Source organism: Entelurus aequoreus, linkage group LG28 (assembly GCF_033978785.1).
Source record: "Entelurus aequoreus isolate RoL-2023_Sb linkage group LG28, RoL_Eaeq_v1.1, whole genome shotgun sequence".
NCBI lineage: Eukaryota > Metazoa > Chordata > Actinopteri > Syngnathiformes > Syngnathidae > Entelurus > Entelurus aequoreus.
Genome location: NC_084758.1, coordinates 17,272,147 through 17,291,800, shown reverse-complemented (window position 1 = coordinate 17,291,800; position 19,654 = coordinate 17,272,147). Strand labels below are relative to the sequence as shown.

Below are 19,654 nucleotides of genomic sequence, written 5' to 3'. Positions count from 1 at the left end.
CTTCGCATAGCACGATAAAGTAAGGGCTTGATAACTGTTCCAATTTGACCACAGTTGATTCAAAATCAAATAAGATTCTTGATATGGATGCTGGATGCAGAAATAATCCACAATTTTCAAAAAATCTGACCTCGACTTGGGGTGTTGTGAATCAGTGTAAGGACTACTTCAAATATCTCCTCAATACCACCTTGAGGTCTTCCTACGAGGAAGTAGTGCCTGGGGACTCTCCCATATCTGGGGCTGAGGTTGCCGTGGTCGGTAAGAAGCTCCTCGTGGCAGGGCCAAGGGGATGCCTGAAATCCACCCCGGATTTCCTTAAGAATTTGTATGCTGTCTTGGTTGACAAAACTCTGCAGCATTGCGTGGACATTGGGGGCGGTGCCTCTGGAATGGGGTGTTGGTTCCTCTCTTTAAAAAAGAGGACCATAGGGTGTGGGATCACACTTCTTAGGCTCCATGGTAAGGTCTATTTAGGTGTACTGGAGAGGAGGCTACGCTGGATAGTCAAATCTCAAATTCAGAAAGGGCAGTGTGGTTTTAGTCCTGGTCTTGGGACTGTGGACTATCTCTATACTCTCGGCAGATCCTTGAGAATGCTTGGGAGTTTGCCCAACTAGTTTACATGTGTTTTGTGGACTTGGAGAGGGCATCCGACTTTGTTTGCTCGGGTAGTCCTGTGGAGAGTACTCAAAAATGGTTCATTCGACCACCTGTTTGTTTGTTACGGTCCGTTCCCTGTATGATTGGAGCCGGAGTTGGATCCGCATTGCCGTCTGAAAGTCGAAACAGTCCATTGTCACCGGTTCTGTTCATGGACATAATTTCTAGGCGCAGTCAGGGTGTTGAGGGGATTACTTTTGGTGGCTGCAGGATCAGGTCTTTTTGAAGATGATGTGGTCCTGCTAGCTTCATCTGGCCAAGATCTTCAGCTCTCATTAGGTCAGTTCGCAAAATCAGCACAGAGCATTTATTTTTATCATCATTTGTATTTATTTAGGTGGATTTAAACCACATACACACTACATATCATTGTTGTTATTATAATGATCATGTTTTTATATTTTTGCTCAGTTTCTTGTCATATAAAAATAATCCTAAAAATCGTAAAGGTTATGATTAAAAATTGCAAAGATTAGTCTTTAAATGCAAATATACCGTATTTTCCGGACCATAGGGTGCACCGGATTATAAGGCGCACTGCCGATGAATGGTCTATTTTTTATCTTTTTTCATATATAAGGCGCACCGGATTATAGGGCGCATTAAAGGAGTCATATTATTATTATTTTTTTCTAAAGATAAAACACTTCCTGGTGGTTCTTTGGTCAAAATGTTGCATAGATGATGTTTTACAGATCATCTTCAAGCCGCTTTCTGACAGTCGCTTCATGATGCGCCGTTTTGTGGGCGGTCTTATTTACGTGGCTTACATTCGACAGCGTCTTCTCCCCGTTATCTTTGATGTAGCGGTGTAGCGTGCAAGGACGGGAGTGGAAGAAGTGTCAAAAGATGGTGCTAACTGTTTTAATGACATTCAGACTTTACTTCAATCAATAACAGAGCAACATCTCCTCATCCGGAAATAACAACCAGTGGAAAGCCGTCCGACCAGAACTTTAATAACTAAAGTTCCTTGGGTGAATAATGTAAACTCACTACACCGGTATGTTTTAGCACTTTCGTGGCGAGTTTACTGACAGATATAAGTAAGAACTTTACACTACTTTATATTAGAAATGGCAACAGCGGAGGATGAATGTCACATAATTAGAAGATAGAGAAAAATAAGCTTATCGACTACGGTGTCAGCACAGACTACAAAAGCGGACCATGGAATTTTTCCGGATTTATGCAGATCCCAAATACAGATCAGCAGGTACCAGAAGGTATACAAAGTTGCTTTTGCATAATACTGCAAAACAAAACGCCATATTATATGTCTTACCTTATACACACACCATAATAATACTAGTATGTTGAAGCACATCAAGTGGTGTGGCTTCATAGCTTACCAAAGTCATACTAAAACATTTTGATAGATTTTTGAGTGTTGTGTGTAATGTTCTATATTTTCAATGGAACATATAAAATGTTGGTGTTGTTTACTTGAGTCATATTGCCATCATAGTGCAGTCTACACATATCGCTTATGTTTGACTGCCATCTACTGGTCACACTTATCATTACACCATGTACCAAATAAAATTGCTTCGAGGTGGGTAAGCTCAACCAAACACATTCCTTACATTAGGCACACTGTCGAGTTTTGAGAAAGAACAAGATATTTTAAGTGCACCTTATAGTCCGTAAAATACGGTACCTTTATTATATCTGTGCACCCAAATGAAGACAATGGGTATAGAAAATACATTATTTTATTTTAATTTGTAATAACATGATATGATGGATTGAAAATAAAACTGTACATTTTAATTACCCTTCTTTCTCCTTTCCATTTGTATTTTCTTCCTGGTAATTATACACCAAAAGAGTCCACCGAGGGTTACAAATCATAGCAACAGAGGAGATAGATACAGTATGTGCAGTTAGCTGGCGGATAAACAAATAGCGTGACAGACAATAAAAAGTGACAGAGTGTGGAATATATTTCTATTTCCTCTGTCAATGTTGGAATGGCAGAATAAAAGCACCCAAGTCAAAAACAAGCGTGTGTAAAGTAAACAATGTATGTGCAACACATTAAAATAACATGGTTCCATTCCAGCCTGTCAGAGCTCATTCACGCTACTTATGGGGGGGGGGGGGGAAGCCTTCCCTTTTGATGACCCGAAATATTTGTTTGCCGTGGGTCCAAGTGGGATGTGTCGTACAGACGAAGAAGCCACAGAACACAGCAGGCGGCCGAGCGGGGGAACATCCAAAACCATGAAAACAACCATGAAACCTTCTTTGCTTTAAGTTTGGGCCAAGCTCGGCTCACCCGGTAACGTAGTAGTACAAGTAGTACAAGTAGTATGAGTAGCATGATTAATACAAGTAGTATGAGTAGTATGATTAGTACAAGTAGTAGTACTTTGATTCACATGTGCAAACTGTGCATGTGTTTTATAGGTGAAATACTACTACTATCACAAACTATACTACTACTAACAGTAATACAGTATTAATAAGGCATGTTTAAAATCTGCCTTTTTGGTGATTTAACCCCCAATTCCAATACTTGATGCTGAGCGTCAAGCAGGGAAGTAATGGGTCCCATTTTTATACTCTTTGGTTAGTGTATGTATATGTGTATATGTATATATGTATATGTATGTATGTATATATAGATGTGTGTATAAGCATGTATGTATATATGTATATATATATATATATCTATATATATATATATATATATATATATATATATATATATATATATATATATATATATATATATATATATATATATATATATATATATATACATATATATGTATGTGAATATATATGTGTATATATATATATATATATATATATGTGTATATATATATATATATATATATATATATATATATATATATATATATATATATGTGTACCGTATTTTTCGGACTATAAGCCCGTTTTTTTCATAGTTTATACTCAGGAGCGACTTATGTGTGAAATGATTAACACATTAGCGTAAAATATCAAATAATATTATTTAGCTCATTCACGTAAGAGACTAGACGTAAAATATTTAATGGGATTTAGCGATTAGCAGTGACAGATTGTTTGGTAAACGTATAGCATGTTCTATATGTTATAGTTATTTGAATGACTCTTACCATAATATGTTACGTTAACATACCAGGCACCTTCTCAGTTGGTTATTTATGCCTCATATAACGTACACTTATTCAGCCTGTTGTTCACTATTCTTGATTTATTTTAAATTGCCTTTCAAATGTCTATTCTTGGTGTTGGCTTTTATCAAATACATTTCCCCAAACAATGCGACTTATACTCCAGTGCGACTTATATATGTTTTTTTCCTTCTTTATTATGCATTTTCGGCCGGTGCGACTTATACTCCGGAGCGACTTATACTCCGAAAAATACGGTATATGTATATATGTATATGTATATAAGTGTATATATGTATGCATATACTGTATGCATGTATGTATATAAGTATATATGTATGTATATGTATACAAACATATGTGTATGTATATATATATATATATATATATATATATATATATATATATATATATATATATATATATATATATATATTTATACACACATGTATGTGCATATATATGTATGTATATATGTGTGTATACATATATATATATATATATATATATATATATATATATATATATATATATATATATATATATATATATATATATATATATATATATATATATATATATATATATATATATATATATATATATATATACACACACACACACTCACACACACACACGATAACTAATGTCTAGATTTATGGTCCCATTTATGTATTCAATACAATACACCACACATTTTGACCCCAGCTCCATAAAAATCCCTCAGAACAAAGGACATCAAATTTGGATGTCATTCAAAATCTATAAGAAGGCTTGAAAACTGCAGTTGAGTGACAAGACTTTTACAGACACAAGAAAAAAAAGTGCCCTGTCTGATCTGACTTTTGACCTTCATCCCCCTGAACACTCCTCAAAAACATCTTAACAAGTTTGTCATACATTTCAGCAAGTAATTTGACCTCTGATCTTCGACCATCTTGTTCTTGGATATCATTCAAAAGTCAATATACATTTTTTTTTACAAAATGCCAGTCATACTTGACTGTTAAAAACACATCCTGAGTCTTAATTGGAGCACAAGTAGCGTGTGTAATGTATTTCTAACCCCGAAAGGGACAAGCTGTAGCAAATGGATGGATGGATGGATTACAGTCTCATTGATGATGTCGTTAACGCCCGGCTGTCATGTCATGTGTTCTGGCTCATATAGCGTGGATGTCCCTTCCTTTGCATGGGCAAACATCTATGTGGGGTGGAATGTGTGTTTAACTAAGAACTGACAGCTCCACACACACACACACACACACACACACACACACACACACACACACACACACACACACACACACACACACACACACACACACACACACACACACACACACACACACACACACACACACACACACACACACACACACACACACACTAAGCTCATGGATGCAATTATTGCAGCCATCATGAATGTCACGTCATGCATCTGTCGCCTTCTCCTGCATGCCTTTTTGTGCTCTCCGCAGCTCAACTGCTTGCGGTTTTGTTCCAAATTGGACTCCATTGAAGCCTCAGTACCACATCTAATACCCCTTTCCCCCTCCTCTTCCTCAGAGACCTGAGTGAGAACCAGATCCAGGCAGTTCCCAGGAAAGCCTTCAGAGGAATCACCAACGTCAAGAACCTGTAAGTGCAAAAAAATTCCCTTCAGTTGTCATTTTTTATTATTTCAATAAACCCACACATGCATGTGATCAGCCTTTACTAACACCGTGTAGCTACAGTCATGGTCCTAAGTAATAATAAGTAATAATGTCATGGCTGTCTTGAGTTTACAGTCATTTTGTACAAGTCTTATTTTTTTGTGATAGAGTGATTGGAGCACATACTTGTTGGTCACAAAAAACATTCATGAAGTTTGGTTCTTTTATGAATTTATTATGGGTCTACTGAAAATGTTAATATTTGCTTACATGTCCCTTGGCAAGTTTCACTGCAATAAGGCACTTTTGGTAGCCATCCACAAACTTCTGCTTGAATTTTTGACCACTCCTCTTGACAAAATTGGTGCAACTCAGCTAAATTTGTTGGTTTTCTGACATGGACTTGTTTCTTCAGCATTGTCCACCCGTTAAAGTCAGGACTTTGGGAAGGCCATTCTAAAACCTTAATTCTAGCCTGATTAGCCATTCCTTTACCACTTTTGACGTGTGTTTGGGGTCATTGTCCTATTGGAACACCCAACTGCGCCCTAGACCCAACCTCCAGGTGTCATGATCTGTGGTCCGGATCATGTTTTTGTTATTTTCTGTTAGCTTTGGACTCTTTTACAAACCCCGTTTCCATATGAGTTGGGAAATTGTGTTAGATGTAAATATAAACAGAATACAATGATTTGCAAATCCTTTTCAACCCATATTCAGTTGAATGCACTACAAAGACAACATATTTGATGTTCAAACTCATAAACTTTATTTTTTTTTTTTTCAGATAATAATTAACTTAGAATTTCATGGCTGCAACACATGCCAAAGTAGTTGGGAAAGGGCATGTTCACCACTGTGTTACATGGCCTTTCCTTTTAATAACACTCAGTAAACATTTGGGAACTGAGGAGACACATTTTTGAAGCTTCTCAGGTGGAATTCTTTCCCATTCTTGCTTGATGTACAGCTTAAGTTGTTCAACAGTCCGGGGGTCTCTGTTGTGGTATTTTAGGCTTCATAATGCGCCACACATTTTCAATGGGAGACAGGTCTGGACTACAGGCAGGCCAGTCTAGTACCCGCACTCTTTTACTATGAAGCCACGTTGATGTAACACGTGGCTTGGCATTGTCTTGCTGAAATAAGCAGGGGCGTCCATGGTAACGTTGCTTGGATGGCAACATATGTTGCTCCAAAACCAGTATGTACCTTTCAGCATTAATGGTGCCTTCACAGATGTGTAAGTTACCCATGTCGTGGGCACTAATACACCCCCATACCATCACACATGCTGGCTTTTACACTTTGCGCCTACAACAATCCGGATGGTTCTTTTCCTCTTTGGTCCGGAGGACACGACGTCCACAGTTTCCAAAAACAATTTGAAATGTGGACTCGTCAGACCACAGAACACTTTTCCACTTTGTATCAGTCCATCTTAGATGAGCTCAGGCCCAGCGAAACCGACGGCGTTTCTGGGTGTTGTTGATAAACGGTTTTCGCCTTGCATAAGAGAGTTTTAACTTGCACTTACAGATGTAGCGACAAACTTTCATGCCACAGTTTCGTGTTTGTTCCATGCCATAGTTTATGCTGTTTGTTTCATGCCACAGTTTCGTGTTTGTTCCACGCCATAGTTTATGCTGTTTGTTTCATGCCACAGTTTCGTGTTTGTTCCACGCCATAGTTTATGCTATTTGTTTCATGCCACAGTTTCGTGTTTGTTCCACGCCGTAGTTTATGCTGTTTGTTTCATGCCACAGTTTCGTGTTTGTTCCACGCCATAGTTTATGCTGTTTGTTTCATGCCACAGTTTTGTGTTTGTTCCACGCCACAGTTTATGCTGTTTGTTTCATGCCACAGTTTCGTGTTTGTTCCACGCCATAGTTTGTGTTTGTTTACCTCATGCCCTGCCATGATTTCTTGAGAAGATTAAAAATCATCTCCTACCTCACGCTGTCGTCCGGAGTTGTCCGTTCTGCATTCCCGGGAGATTGACCCCGCAGTGAGCCGCAAACCCCCACGTGACACCGGACTGATGATTTTAGGTTGTCCTGAAGAATTTGGAGGTAATCCTCCTTTTTCACTGTCCCATTTACTCTATAAAGCGCCAGTTCCATTGGCAGGAAAACAGGCCCAGAGCATAACACTACCCACCACCATGCTTGATGGTAGGAATGGTGTTCCTGGGATTAAAGGCCTCACATTTTCTCCTCCGAACATATTGCTGGGTATTGTGGCCAAACAACTCAATTTTTGTTTCATCTGACCACATAACTTTCCTCCAGAAGGTCTTATCTTTGTCCATGTGATGTCAGATGAAACAAAAATTGAACTGTTGCTTTAAATGTATTCTTGAGGCGACTCAAATATTTTCACTCGCGCTCGACGTGTGTGCGTGGAATCCAAGGGGCTCAATTTTCCTTCGCGGCTTCACGTCTTGTAAGGATTTTGTAAACCCGCCTTATCGTTTACTTGTGACATCCTCGTCACCATCGATCGGCTACCTGATCAATCCCGCTGGTCAATAACGACTAATGGATCTTAAGTCTTTGGGGGTAAACAGCGTGGTCAGTGTGTGCAGAGCCTTTAAGAACACAATAGACCAGCGGTGTACAAACTCTTTGACTCGAGGACACATTGGGCTGAAAAAATGTGTTATATATATATATATATATATATATATATATATATATATATATATATATATATATATATATATATATATATCCATCCATCCATCCATTTTCTACCGCTTGTGCCTTTCCGGGTGGCGGGGGGTGCTGGAGCCTATCTCAGCTGCATTCGGGCGGAAGGCGGGATACACCCTGGACAAGTCGCCACCTCATCACAGGGCCAACACAGATAGACAACATTCACACTCACATTCACACACTAGGGCCAATTTAGTGTTGCCAATCATATATATATATATATATATATATATATATATATATATATATATATATATATATATATATATATATATATATATATATATATATATATATATACACACACAGCCTACACATATATATGTGTACGTATATATACCAATCCCAAAAGGAGTGAAGTTGGCACGTTGTGTAAATGGTAAATAAAAACAGAATACAATGATTTGCAAATCCTTTTCAACTTATATTAAAAAAAAAAATGTTTTCTTCTAAAATTTACTGCGCTCAGCTTATATCCCGGTGCGCTCTATATGCCAGTAAAATACTGTATTTTCCCATGCACCCCAAATCATTATTAAAGTTGAGAATAGTTACTTCAAATAATTTGTCCAATTATTGCCTGGTTCCAATTGAAAATGAGGCAACAAAAATGGCTTTAGATTATTAACAAGAACCTTGATTTTGAGAGTGAAATGTTAAGTACAAAACCCAAAACCAGTGAAGTTGGCACGTTGTTTAAATGGTAAATACAAACAGAATACAATGATTTGCAAATCCTTTCCAACTTATATTCAATTGAATAGACTGCAAAGACAAGATATTTAATGTTCCAACTGGAATTTTTTTTTTTTTTTTGAAAATAAACATTAACTTAGAATTTAATGGCAGCAACACATTGCAAAAAAGTTGTAACAGGGGCATGTTCACCACTGTGTTACATGGCCTTTCCTTTTAACAACACTCAGTAAACGTTTGGGAACTGAGGAGACACATTTTCGAAGCTTCTCAGGTGGAATTATTTCCCATTCTTGCTTGATGTACAGCTTAAGTTGTTCAACAGTCCGTGGGTCTCCGTTGTGGTATTTTAGGCTTCATATTGCGCCACACATTTTCAATGGGAGACAGGCCTGGACTACAGGCAGGCCAGTCTAGTACCCGCACTCTTTTACTATGAAGCCACGCTGTTGTAACACGTGGCTTGGCGTTGTCTTGCTGAAATAAGCAGGGGCGTCCATGATAACGTTGCTTGGATGGCAACATATGTTGCTCCAAAACCTGTATGTACCTTTCAGCATTAATGGCGCCTTCACAGATGTGTAAGTTACCCATGTCTTGGGCACTAATACACCCCCATACCATCACAGATGCTGGCTTTTACACGTTGCGCCTACAACAATCCGGATGGTTCTTTTCCTCTTTGGTCCGGAGGACACAACGTCCACATTTTCCAAAAACAATTTGAAATGTGGACTCGTCAGACCACAGAACACTTTTCCACTTTGCATCAGTCCATCTTAGATGAGCTCGGGCCCAGCGAAGCTGACAGCGTTTCTGGGTGTTGTTGATAAATGGCTTTCGCTTTTGCATAGTCAATCAATCAATCAATGTTTATTTATATAGCCCTAAATCACAAGTGTCTCAAAGGGCTGTACAAGCCACAACGACATCCTCAGTACAGAGCCCAGAGTTTTAACTTGCACTTACAGATGTAGCGACCAACTGTAGTTACTGACAGTGGTTTTCTGAAGTGTTCCTGAGCCCAAAATGTTTTTTCCTGACGCAGTAACAACCAAAATGATGGCCAAAATCAGCAAAGTTTAAAAAACCGACAGAAATGTCTAAAATGCAGTGAAATAGTTAAATAATATAATATATCAGTATATATAATATACTGTACATATATTATGTAAATATTACGTATAGATGTTATATTTTATATCGCTATATTTAGTCTATTTATACCTCTTTTCCAAATATTTTGGCCAAAACAACCTCTGGATACTTTTGGTCAGAAAAAATATGCATTCAACTTATTTTGCACGCGTGTCCCTGACAAAAACGACTTTGATGACGCTGCACCACGAAGGTGACCTTGCCTACGTATGTTGATGTCGCGCGTATGGATCTCTTTCCGCGGGATTGAAGGGATGCAAATAAGAATAGATGGTCGCACGCCAGTAAATAAATCCTCATTGCACTTGTCGCAGCAAAGACGTTTGGTCAAATTTGATTGCAGGTCGACCGCATCAGTCATTGTTTTTACCTGACAACGACACGTCCTCCCTGGTTCCGTTCGTTCTTTTCCCAGCTTCTAAATGGACTTTGTGACGTCATCGTCGCCACGGACTTCCTGCAAGTCCTCGCGGGTCACACAGAGGAGGGACGTTTCAATTCAAACAAGCTAACATCTGCTTGATATTACCACTATCTCCCGTGTGTGTGTGTGTGTGTGTGTGTGTGTGTGTGTGCGTGTGTGTGTGTGTGTGTGTGTGTGTGTTCAAATGAAGATTTACGAGGCGCCGTAAAATATCAACTCTCTTTGGATTATTAAGATGTGTAAAAGCTTCCATTTTGACCACGTGAATAGATTCATGTGCCACCGGCACATGTGTTGTCTCTCCCAAGCCTGCTGTAAATTCAACGTGGACGCCAAGGTCCACCAGGGATGATGACTTTAATGTTAAATGGACCTGAAAGTGTCTACACTGCACTGTTCGTGTGTGTGTGCGTGCGTGTGTGTGTGTGTGTGTGTTCTTGTATTTCTACTGTTCTTGAGACATCAACAAGGAAAAGTAGCTTCCATATGAGGAGGTGTGAACAAGTTAGGACACAAACCATGGTCCCAATACGGAAAACCATTGCATCTAATGGAGAGCCAAATACTAGAGTCCGTGAACATTGCTCCAAAGTCAGGATTTTTTTGTTGATTTAATATGCATACAAAAGTAAACATTGACAGGTGCAAAGGCGGCAATATATGATAAAACAAGATGGTAGCTAAAGACGGACTTCCCTATTCATCCCCGAAAAACCCTGCAGGACAACCATAGGATGAATAAATACACTACGGTACTAAGACTATAGTGGCCATTAACAGTTAGTTTCTACAGCTGGGTTGCCCAAAGTGCGGCACAGGGGCCATCTGTGGTCCCTGACTCCTTTGTCATCGGCCTTAAGCACATTACAAAAAAACTAAAAGTAGAGATCTCATTTGCACCCCTGGTGGGGAAATCTGTCAAAATGAGGGTGGTCCCAAAAAGGAGGGATTTTTCAAATTGACTGTGTGTCGGTTTTAAAAGTGCTTCCCCTCTGGTCAACATATGAAATAACAAGTGAGTGTAAGACATTGAAATGCGCCCCCTTTGGCCAAAATTAATAAAAAAAATAAAATAAATATGCATATAGAGACATACTGTAATAACTTGAAGTAAATAATGAAGATTAAAAACCTATTAAAAACAAAAAAATAACTAAAAGCAGTCTTTTTCTCACAATCTGTCAACTTTTTGTCACGGCGGGGTTGCAGCTTGATTGATTGATCGATTGAGACATTTATTAGTAGGTTGCACAGTGCAGTACATATTCCATACAATTGACCACTAAATGGTAACACCCAAATAAGTTTTTCAACATGTTTAAGTCGGAGTCCACTTAAATTGATTCATGATACAGATATATACTATCAGATATATACTATCATCATAATACAGTCATCACACAAGATAATCACATTGAATTATTTACATTATTTACAATCCGGGGGGTGTGGGTGTGTGTGTGTGTGTGTGGGGGGGGGGGGGTTAGGTTTGGTTGTTATCAGTCATCAACAATTGAGAACAGAGCAATGGGTATGCGGGGTCATTCTCCCAGGAAGGCAGACGGACTATTCCGGACAAGGCGTGCAGGTAAAAACATTATTTATTCCTCAAAATCAAAGTACTACAAAAAACAGAACACAAGGCGAAGGCACAACGCGCTGATCGTACTAGGAGCCAAACTAACACTTAGCATAAACTATGAACAAGGACAACTTACGTTGACTGTGGCATGAAATAAACAAGACTTATTTAGACAAGGCATGAAGCGAACACTTTAGCATAAACTATGGCAGGGAACAAACAAGACTTACTAGTAGGTTGTGTGACAGTAGCGTGAAGCAAACAATGGCAAGGTGACTAAATAGCTCTCTGATTAGTGGTTGACAGCAGCTGAGCGTGGGACCACTAACCAGAGGCAGGTGAACCCAATTAATCCCCATGGTGACCAAAATAAACCCAGGAGTGCACAAACAGGAACTAAGGAGTCCAAAATTAACAGAACATAACAAAAACATGATCCGGACCACGGATCATGACACTTTTTTCTTATAAAATTGGGAACAATTTACCATATTCTTTCTGTTTCTGTAATACTGCAATATTTTCTCGTAAAATTAACACTTTTTTCATGTAAAATTATGACTTTTTAATGCAAAATGGTGATATTTGTCATAAAAATTCTGACTTTTGTCACACTATTGCCAATTTTTTTGTTGTTCTTGTAAAATAGTGACATTTTTTGAGTAAAATTATGACTTTTGTCATAATTTTGCCAAGTAAAATTCCGAGTAAAATTATGACTTTTGTCATAATTTTGCCAAGTAAAATTCCGATTATTATTATAATATTGCCAACATTTTAAAGTTTTCTTATAAAATTGTGACTTTTGTTGAGTAAAATTACGACTCTTTTCGTAAAAGTGCCAAAATGTTAAGCTTTTCTTGTAAAATTGTGACTGCTATTGAGTACAATTCCAACTTTTATCATACTATTGCACAAATGTTAAATTTTTTTTGTAAAAATTTGACTTGCGTTAAATAAAATTACGACTTTTTTTATAATACTGCCAAAACATTTTTCTTGTGAATCTGTGACCTTTTACTTGTGAAATTCCAACTCATTTTTCACTACAAGCTTTTTTATATGTGCATTGTATGTATATATTATTAATGTTGTAAATACACTTCTTTATATATCTAGAAAGGGTGGTACTAAAAAGGTAGCCATTTTTCGGAGGTCTCAAGAAGATAACAAATACAAGAATGTGTGTTTGTGTGTGTGTGTGTGTGTGTGTGTGTGTGTGTGTGTGTTACCATGGATCACATCCAAACACCAGGCTGGCGTCCGACCAATGCATTCACTCCCACAGTGAGATGCTCTGCTTGATCTTGAACTAAAAAACAAAATGGAAATGCACGTTTGGTTCATGAGAGAACGTTATTTATTATGAGCGGACCACGTGGGCCTGATTCAATAAAGGTTTGCGTGTACTGCGGTGAAACACGTGCAAACGAGCAGAGCCGGTCTACTAAACGTGTGCAAAGTGGATTGCGTCTGTTAAGTGAGCGTTCTGTGTCTGTCTTTGTCAATGTGCAACATGCATGTTGATCATCAACAAATGTTAAAAAAAAGTTAGTTAGTCACACACACACTAGGTGTGGCGAAATTATTCTCTGCATTTGACCCATCACCCTTGATCACCCCCTGGGAGGTGAGTGGAGCAGTGGGCAGCAGCAGTGGCCGCGCCCGGGAATCATTTTTGGTGATTCAACCCCCAATTCCAACCCTTGATGCTGAGTGCCAAGCAGGGAGGTAATGGGTCCCATTTTTATAGTCTTTGGTATGACTCGGCCGGGGTCAAATGGGAGGAGAAGATGCAAATGTGAGGATTTAGCACGTGCAATGTGATTTATCAGTACTTACCGCTGTTTTGCGTGCACTGTTTTGCGTTTTATTTAGCACATGTGGGAAGGACGTGCAAACTGGCGGTTCCAGGGTGAGCGCTCGCTGACAAACAATGGACAGGTGTCCAAAAAAAAAAATAATTGAATAAATCACGATTCTTACTTGTAACAATTTTTAATCGATTCAAAAAACCTAACTTTGATTTAAAAAATCTAATTTTTAATACATATAAATATATATATATTTTTTTAATCTGTCCTGTCCAGTCACTCAGGCAAATCATATCAGGGGCCCCCAAAACTACGGCATCCAAAATAAGAACCGCGGAAAACCATACAGGAAATATATATATATATTTTATTTATTTATTTATTATTATTTATTTAAATCTGCCTTTTCTAATCCATTTTCTACTGCGTGTTACTCTCGTATCTTATTGTCTAAAAATGCATTTTTCCATCGATAACGTGACATCAATTGCACACTCTCAGTCAATTAGTGCGCAATGAATATATATATATATATATATATATATATATATATATATATATATATATATATATATATATATATATATATATATATATATATATATATATATATACAGAAACATATTAAACAGTGGGCTTTCTAACAATTGGGAGAGTTTGTGCCATGTTTGTCCTCAAACAAAAAACATACTAAAACAAAAAAAAATATTCCCTTCAACCCCCTCTTTTTCAATATACTATATATATATATATATATATATATATATATATATATATAGTCTATAAGCTTCTTCTTTTTCACTATCTTCTTGTTATGGGACATTCATCCTCCACTGTTGCCATTTCTAATATAAAGTAGTGTAAAGTTCTTACTTATATCTGTCAATAAACTCGCCATGAAAGCGCTAAAACATACCGGTGTAGTGAGTTTACATTATTCACCCAAGGAACTTTAGTTATTAGAGAGTTCCAGTTGTTGTTGTTTCCGGATGAGGAGATGCTGCTCCGTTATTGATTGAAGTAAGATGACGGGGAGAAGACACCGCCGAAGGTGAGCCACGTAAATAAGACCGCCCACAAAACGGCGCATTCGGAAGCGACTGTCAGAAAGCGGCTTGAAGATGATTTGTAAAACATCATCTATGCAACATTTTGAGCAAAGAACCACCATTACATGTTATGTAGACCACAAGGAAGTCTTTTACATTTAGAAACAAATAAAAATAATATGACTCCTTTAATGCGCCCTATAATCCGGTGCGCCTTATATATGAAAACAGATCAAAAATAGACCATTCATGCGCCTTATAATCCGATTGTGAATGATGGGCCAACAAAGGTGCAGTTCCCCTTTAAGGTACCTAATAATTTCATTGATTTAAGAACAATTATTGCAATAGTTGAATCCTCCTAGTAGTACTACGTCAACGTGTGTACTATCCTATTGACACCAGATGATTTGGCGTCAATCAAAAGTGACAGTGCAATCATCTTTCGGCCCATTACAGTGATTTGATCTACAAAGTTAATTATTTTCTCTTAAAGTCGGCGGTGGCTCAGGCGGGCGTGTCCACTCGTTCATCATCAGCGTCCTCGCTGATTGCTGCCACTCCTGATTATTTTTTTGTGTGTGTCCTTAATTCTACTCTGGCAAGAGTGTTAATTTACCGTCCGATCTCCTGCCGTAAATATTAGAGGCGGCACATTTATCTGTCTTCCCTTTACTTCTTGGTATTTGTTCCTTGGTTCGGATTCCGTCCTCCGGTTCCTCTATTAGACAAGGTGACCGTGGCCATAAAAAAAAGACTCCAGTCCTCCATTACATCATTGGAAAGGGGGGTTGGCGGGCGGGGAAAACCCTCTATGACTTTCTGTCCCTGGTGGACACGGCATTGATTTTTTCCCATGTCTCCTTCTGACTTGTTTCTGGCGGTGACCACTTCTTGGCCATTAAGACTTCTCCTCTCGCCGTCCTTCCGTCACGCTGCCCGCGGGCTCCGTTAGCTTTGGATGCTGTCTGCTGCTGCTAGTGAAGCCTTTCCTCCCGACACAGATTGACTGCTTCGCAATGTTCTGTCAAATAACTCACATTTCCAGGGCTTTGACATGCAATGGAACCTGGATTTTTTATCCAAAGGGTCTGTGGAAATCTTTTTTTCCCCCCCCATATAATGTAAATTTGTTCCAGACACACACACAAGTTAACACAAACCAGTTTTTATTGAGAATAATTCTGGTTTTGCATGAATAAAATGAATGCCATATAAGTTGTATTCCGTCACGTGACTTTTAAACGGAAGTAAACAAAGTTGTGGGTCACCTAAGCCACATGGCTACTGTGCAGCAAACAAGGGGCCTAGATCTTACCACTAAAAGAAGATATGAGATGCAAACTATGCAGTGGAATCGATCCATGTACTTTATTAAAAAAAATAAAAATGTCCGCTTTGTCGAGTGAACTCAAGGATTATCCGTCGGTCGCGTTCCCAGACATGTGGAACATTCTGTCGCCTGGGTCATGATTGTGATCCCTAGTTTGGTATTCCCTTTTTTGGCTATGGACGCTAATTTGTTGCACCTGCCTCTGGTTAGTGGTCAGGACGCTCACCTGCTCCTGACCGTTAATCAGAGCACTATTAGTTGGCGGGATCATTCCAGTGTTTCCCACAAATTCATTTATTTGTGGCGGCCCGCCACGAAATAATTACGTCCGCCACAAATTTAAAAAAAAATATATATATATTTGTTTTATTATTTTTTTTATTTTTTTATTTATTTATTTATTTTTTTTTTTTTTTGTCCTGTCCAGCTCCTCAGGCAAATCATATAGTTGATGTAGATGCCCATATAGGCTGTTCAGATTTACTTTACAAAAGAGAAGTGTAGGATACTTCTCTTGTTGCCTTATTTGTATTTGACCACTACTGTTTTCTGTTTATTTGTTACTGACTGTGGCAGGACACCTCTGCCTCTGTTTCACTTTATGTTGCTGGTAAATAATATGGTTGTAGTAGTAGGCTAAAGTTAAATTATTTAGTATGCACTAATTAAAGGGGCAGAGCTTTAAGAGACCTTTTAGCTTTTATATTTTATAAGATATATTTTTTGTAAGAACCACAATTAATAAATATATTTCAGTGAATAACTTATTGTTCAAATCTGTATATAAATATGTACATAAAGTGTTGTAATTATATTGTAAAATGGATGGATGGATGGACGTTTAAAACAAAACTGTTATTATTAATTAGTAAGTATACATTTTTTGAGCCTTTTTAGAGAAAATCATATCATTGTAGTACATTATGCAAAATACTTGATGATGTCATGTTGACCACGCCCATAGCCACGCCCCCACCACCACAGGTATCTTGGCAGTTTATGGGAAACAGTGCATTCTTTTAGGAATGCTCTTCTTAGTGGCAGTCGTGATCTAAAAAAAAAAGCAGGAGACCGCAGGCAGCTTAAGGAAGTGTTTCATGTCCAAAAGTACAAACAAATCCAAGGTAGAGTTCAACGGGAATATGCACAAAACATGCACAAGGGAACTGTGCATGAAAAAATAGCTAAGGATACCTAACAAAAACAGAAATGAACACTGAACTAAGGCGATGAGACCGAACTCAGCATCAGGAACATGACACTTTCTACACGACAAAAACAGATGAAAAGTTGGAAAAGTGTGGATGTCTACAACTTCTTTGTGTGTGGGTTGGTCAAGGAAATTGGTATCAAGACTCTCTCGGATAATCATACACCGTTTTTACTCGGGTAAGATTGCATTTCGTGATTTAACTTCGCGTCTACTGCCATGTTTGTTGTTGTTGTTGTTGGGGCACGTGCCGTTTACAAGCAGCGTGTTTTTCCCCGTCTTTATCAAAATATAACTATAGATGTCAACTAGGGCTGCAACTAACAACTAATTTGATAATCGATTAATATGTCGATTATTACTTTGATTAATCGATTAATAATCGGATAAAAGAGACAAACTACATTTATATCCTTTCTAGTATTTTATTGGGGGAAAAAACAGCATACTGGCACCATACTTATTTTGATTATTGTTTCTCAGCTGTTTGTAAATGTTGCAGTTTATAAATAAAGGTTTATAAAAAATTAAAAAAAAAAAAAAAAAAAAAAAAGTAGCCTCTGCACATGCGCATAGCATAGATCAATCCCAACGAATCGATGACTAAATTAATCGCCAACTATTTTTATAATTGATTTTAATCGATTTAACCGATTAGTTGTTGCAGCCCTAATGTCAACATTGTGTATGTGCTGAAATATTCATTTATGATTGTTTATCAAAATATAACTATAGATGTCAACATTGTGTATGTGCTGAAAGATTAATTTAGGATTGTTTATCAAAATATAACCAAATATCTCAACATTGTGTATGTGCTAAAATATTCATTTGTGATTGTTTATCAAAATATAACTATAGATGTCAACATTGTGTATGTGCTGAAATATTTATTTATGATTGCTTATCAAAATCTAACTATAAATGTCAACATTGTGTATGTGCTGAAAGATTCATTTATGATTGTTTATCAAAATATGACTATAGATGTCAACATTGTGTATGTGCTGAAATATTCATTTATGATTATCAAAATATAACTGTAGATGTCAACATTGTGTATGTGCTAAAATATTCATTTGTGATTGTTTATCAAAATATAACTATAGATGTCAACATTGTGTACATGCTGAAAGATTAATTGATTGTTTATCAAAATATAACTATAGATGTCAACATTGTGTATGTGCTGAAATATTTATTTATGATTGCTTATCAAAATCTAACTATAAATGTCAACATTGTGTATGTGCTGAAAGATTCATTTATGATTGTTTATCAAAATATGACTATAGATGTCAACATTGTGTATGTGCTGAAAGATTAATTTAGGATTGTTTATCAACATATAACCAAATATCTCAACATCGTGTGTGTGCTAAAATATTCATTTGTGATTGTTTATCAAAATATAACTATAGATGTCAACATTGTGTACATGCTGAAAGATTAATTGATTGTTTATCAAAATATAACTATAGATTTCAACATTGTGTATGTGCTGAAATATTTATTTATGATTGCTTATCAAAATCGAACTATAAATGTCAACATTGTGTATGTGCTAAAAGATTCATTTGTGATTCTTTATCAAAATATAACTATAGATGTCAACATTGTGTATGTGCTGAAAGATTAATGTATGATTGTTTATCAAAATATAACTATCAATGTCAACATTGTGTATGTGCTGAAAGATTTAGGATTGTTGGCTTTGGTAAACATTTGATTAGATTAGCTTTGCATGTGCTATCAAGTAATACACAAGCACCTTTACTAGATCAGTCCCTTGCTGTACTATTGCTTACAAGCAACTTGTCAGCGCTAATAATGCTGCACTACTATTGCAACATTGGTTGTGTTACTTATTCATAAACAAGCATGTAAGCCAAGAGAGCTACTGTAAATTCCGAACTACTTTTTTTCCTAAACTTTGATCCCTTCGGTTTATTAGACAAAGCGGCCACTTTATTAATTTTTCTTTGCTAACAGCAATAAAAACAATTTTATTTGAAAAAAAAAACGGGCAAACAACACTTAGAGGGGGTTTTATTGTTTGTATTATGGCACCATCTTATGGACGAATTTGCTCACTGCAGTGGCTGCAGTGTTCTTCCATTTATCAATAGTGCTTTTTGTTCGACTTTCTTTTTCAATTGGCGTGCCGTTCAGTCTCTTAGCCGTCCATAGCGTTTAAACTTGCAGTTACAGATGTAGCGACA

General features: G+C 37.3%; 1 protein-coding gene across 1 annotated transcript in view; it reads left to right on the top strand.

Annotated features, from left to right (window-relative positions):
• Nucleotides 1-19,654, top strand: part of slit3 (slit homolog 3 (Drosophila)) — a 672,803-nt gene that overhangs the window by 302,218 nt on the left and 350,931 nt on the right. The window contains 1 exon segment of the mRNA XM_062039879.1: nt 5,361-5,432. Within this exon segment, the coding sequence (XP_061895863.1) occupies nt 5,361-5,432 (72 nt within the window).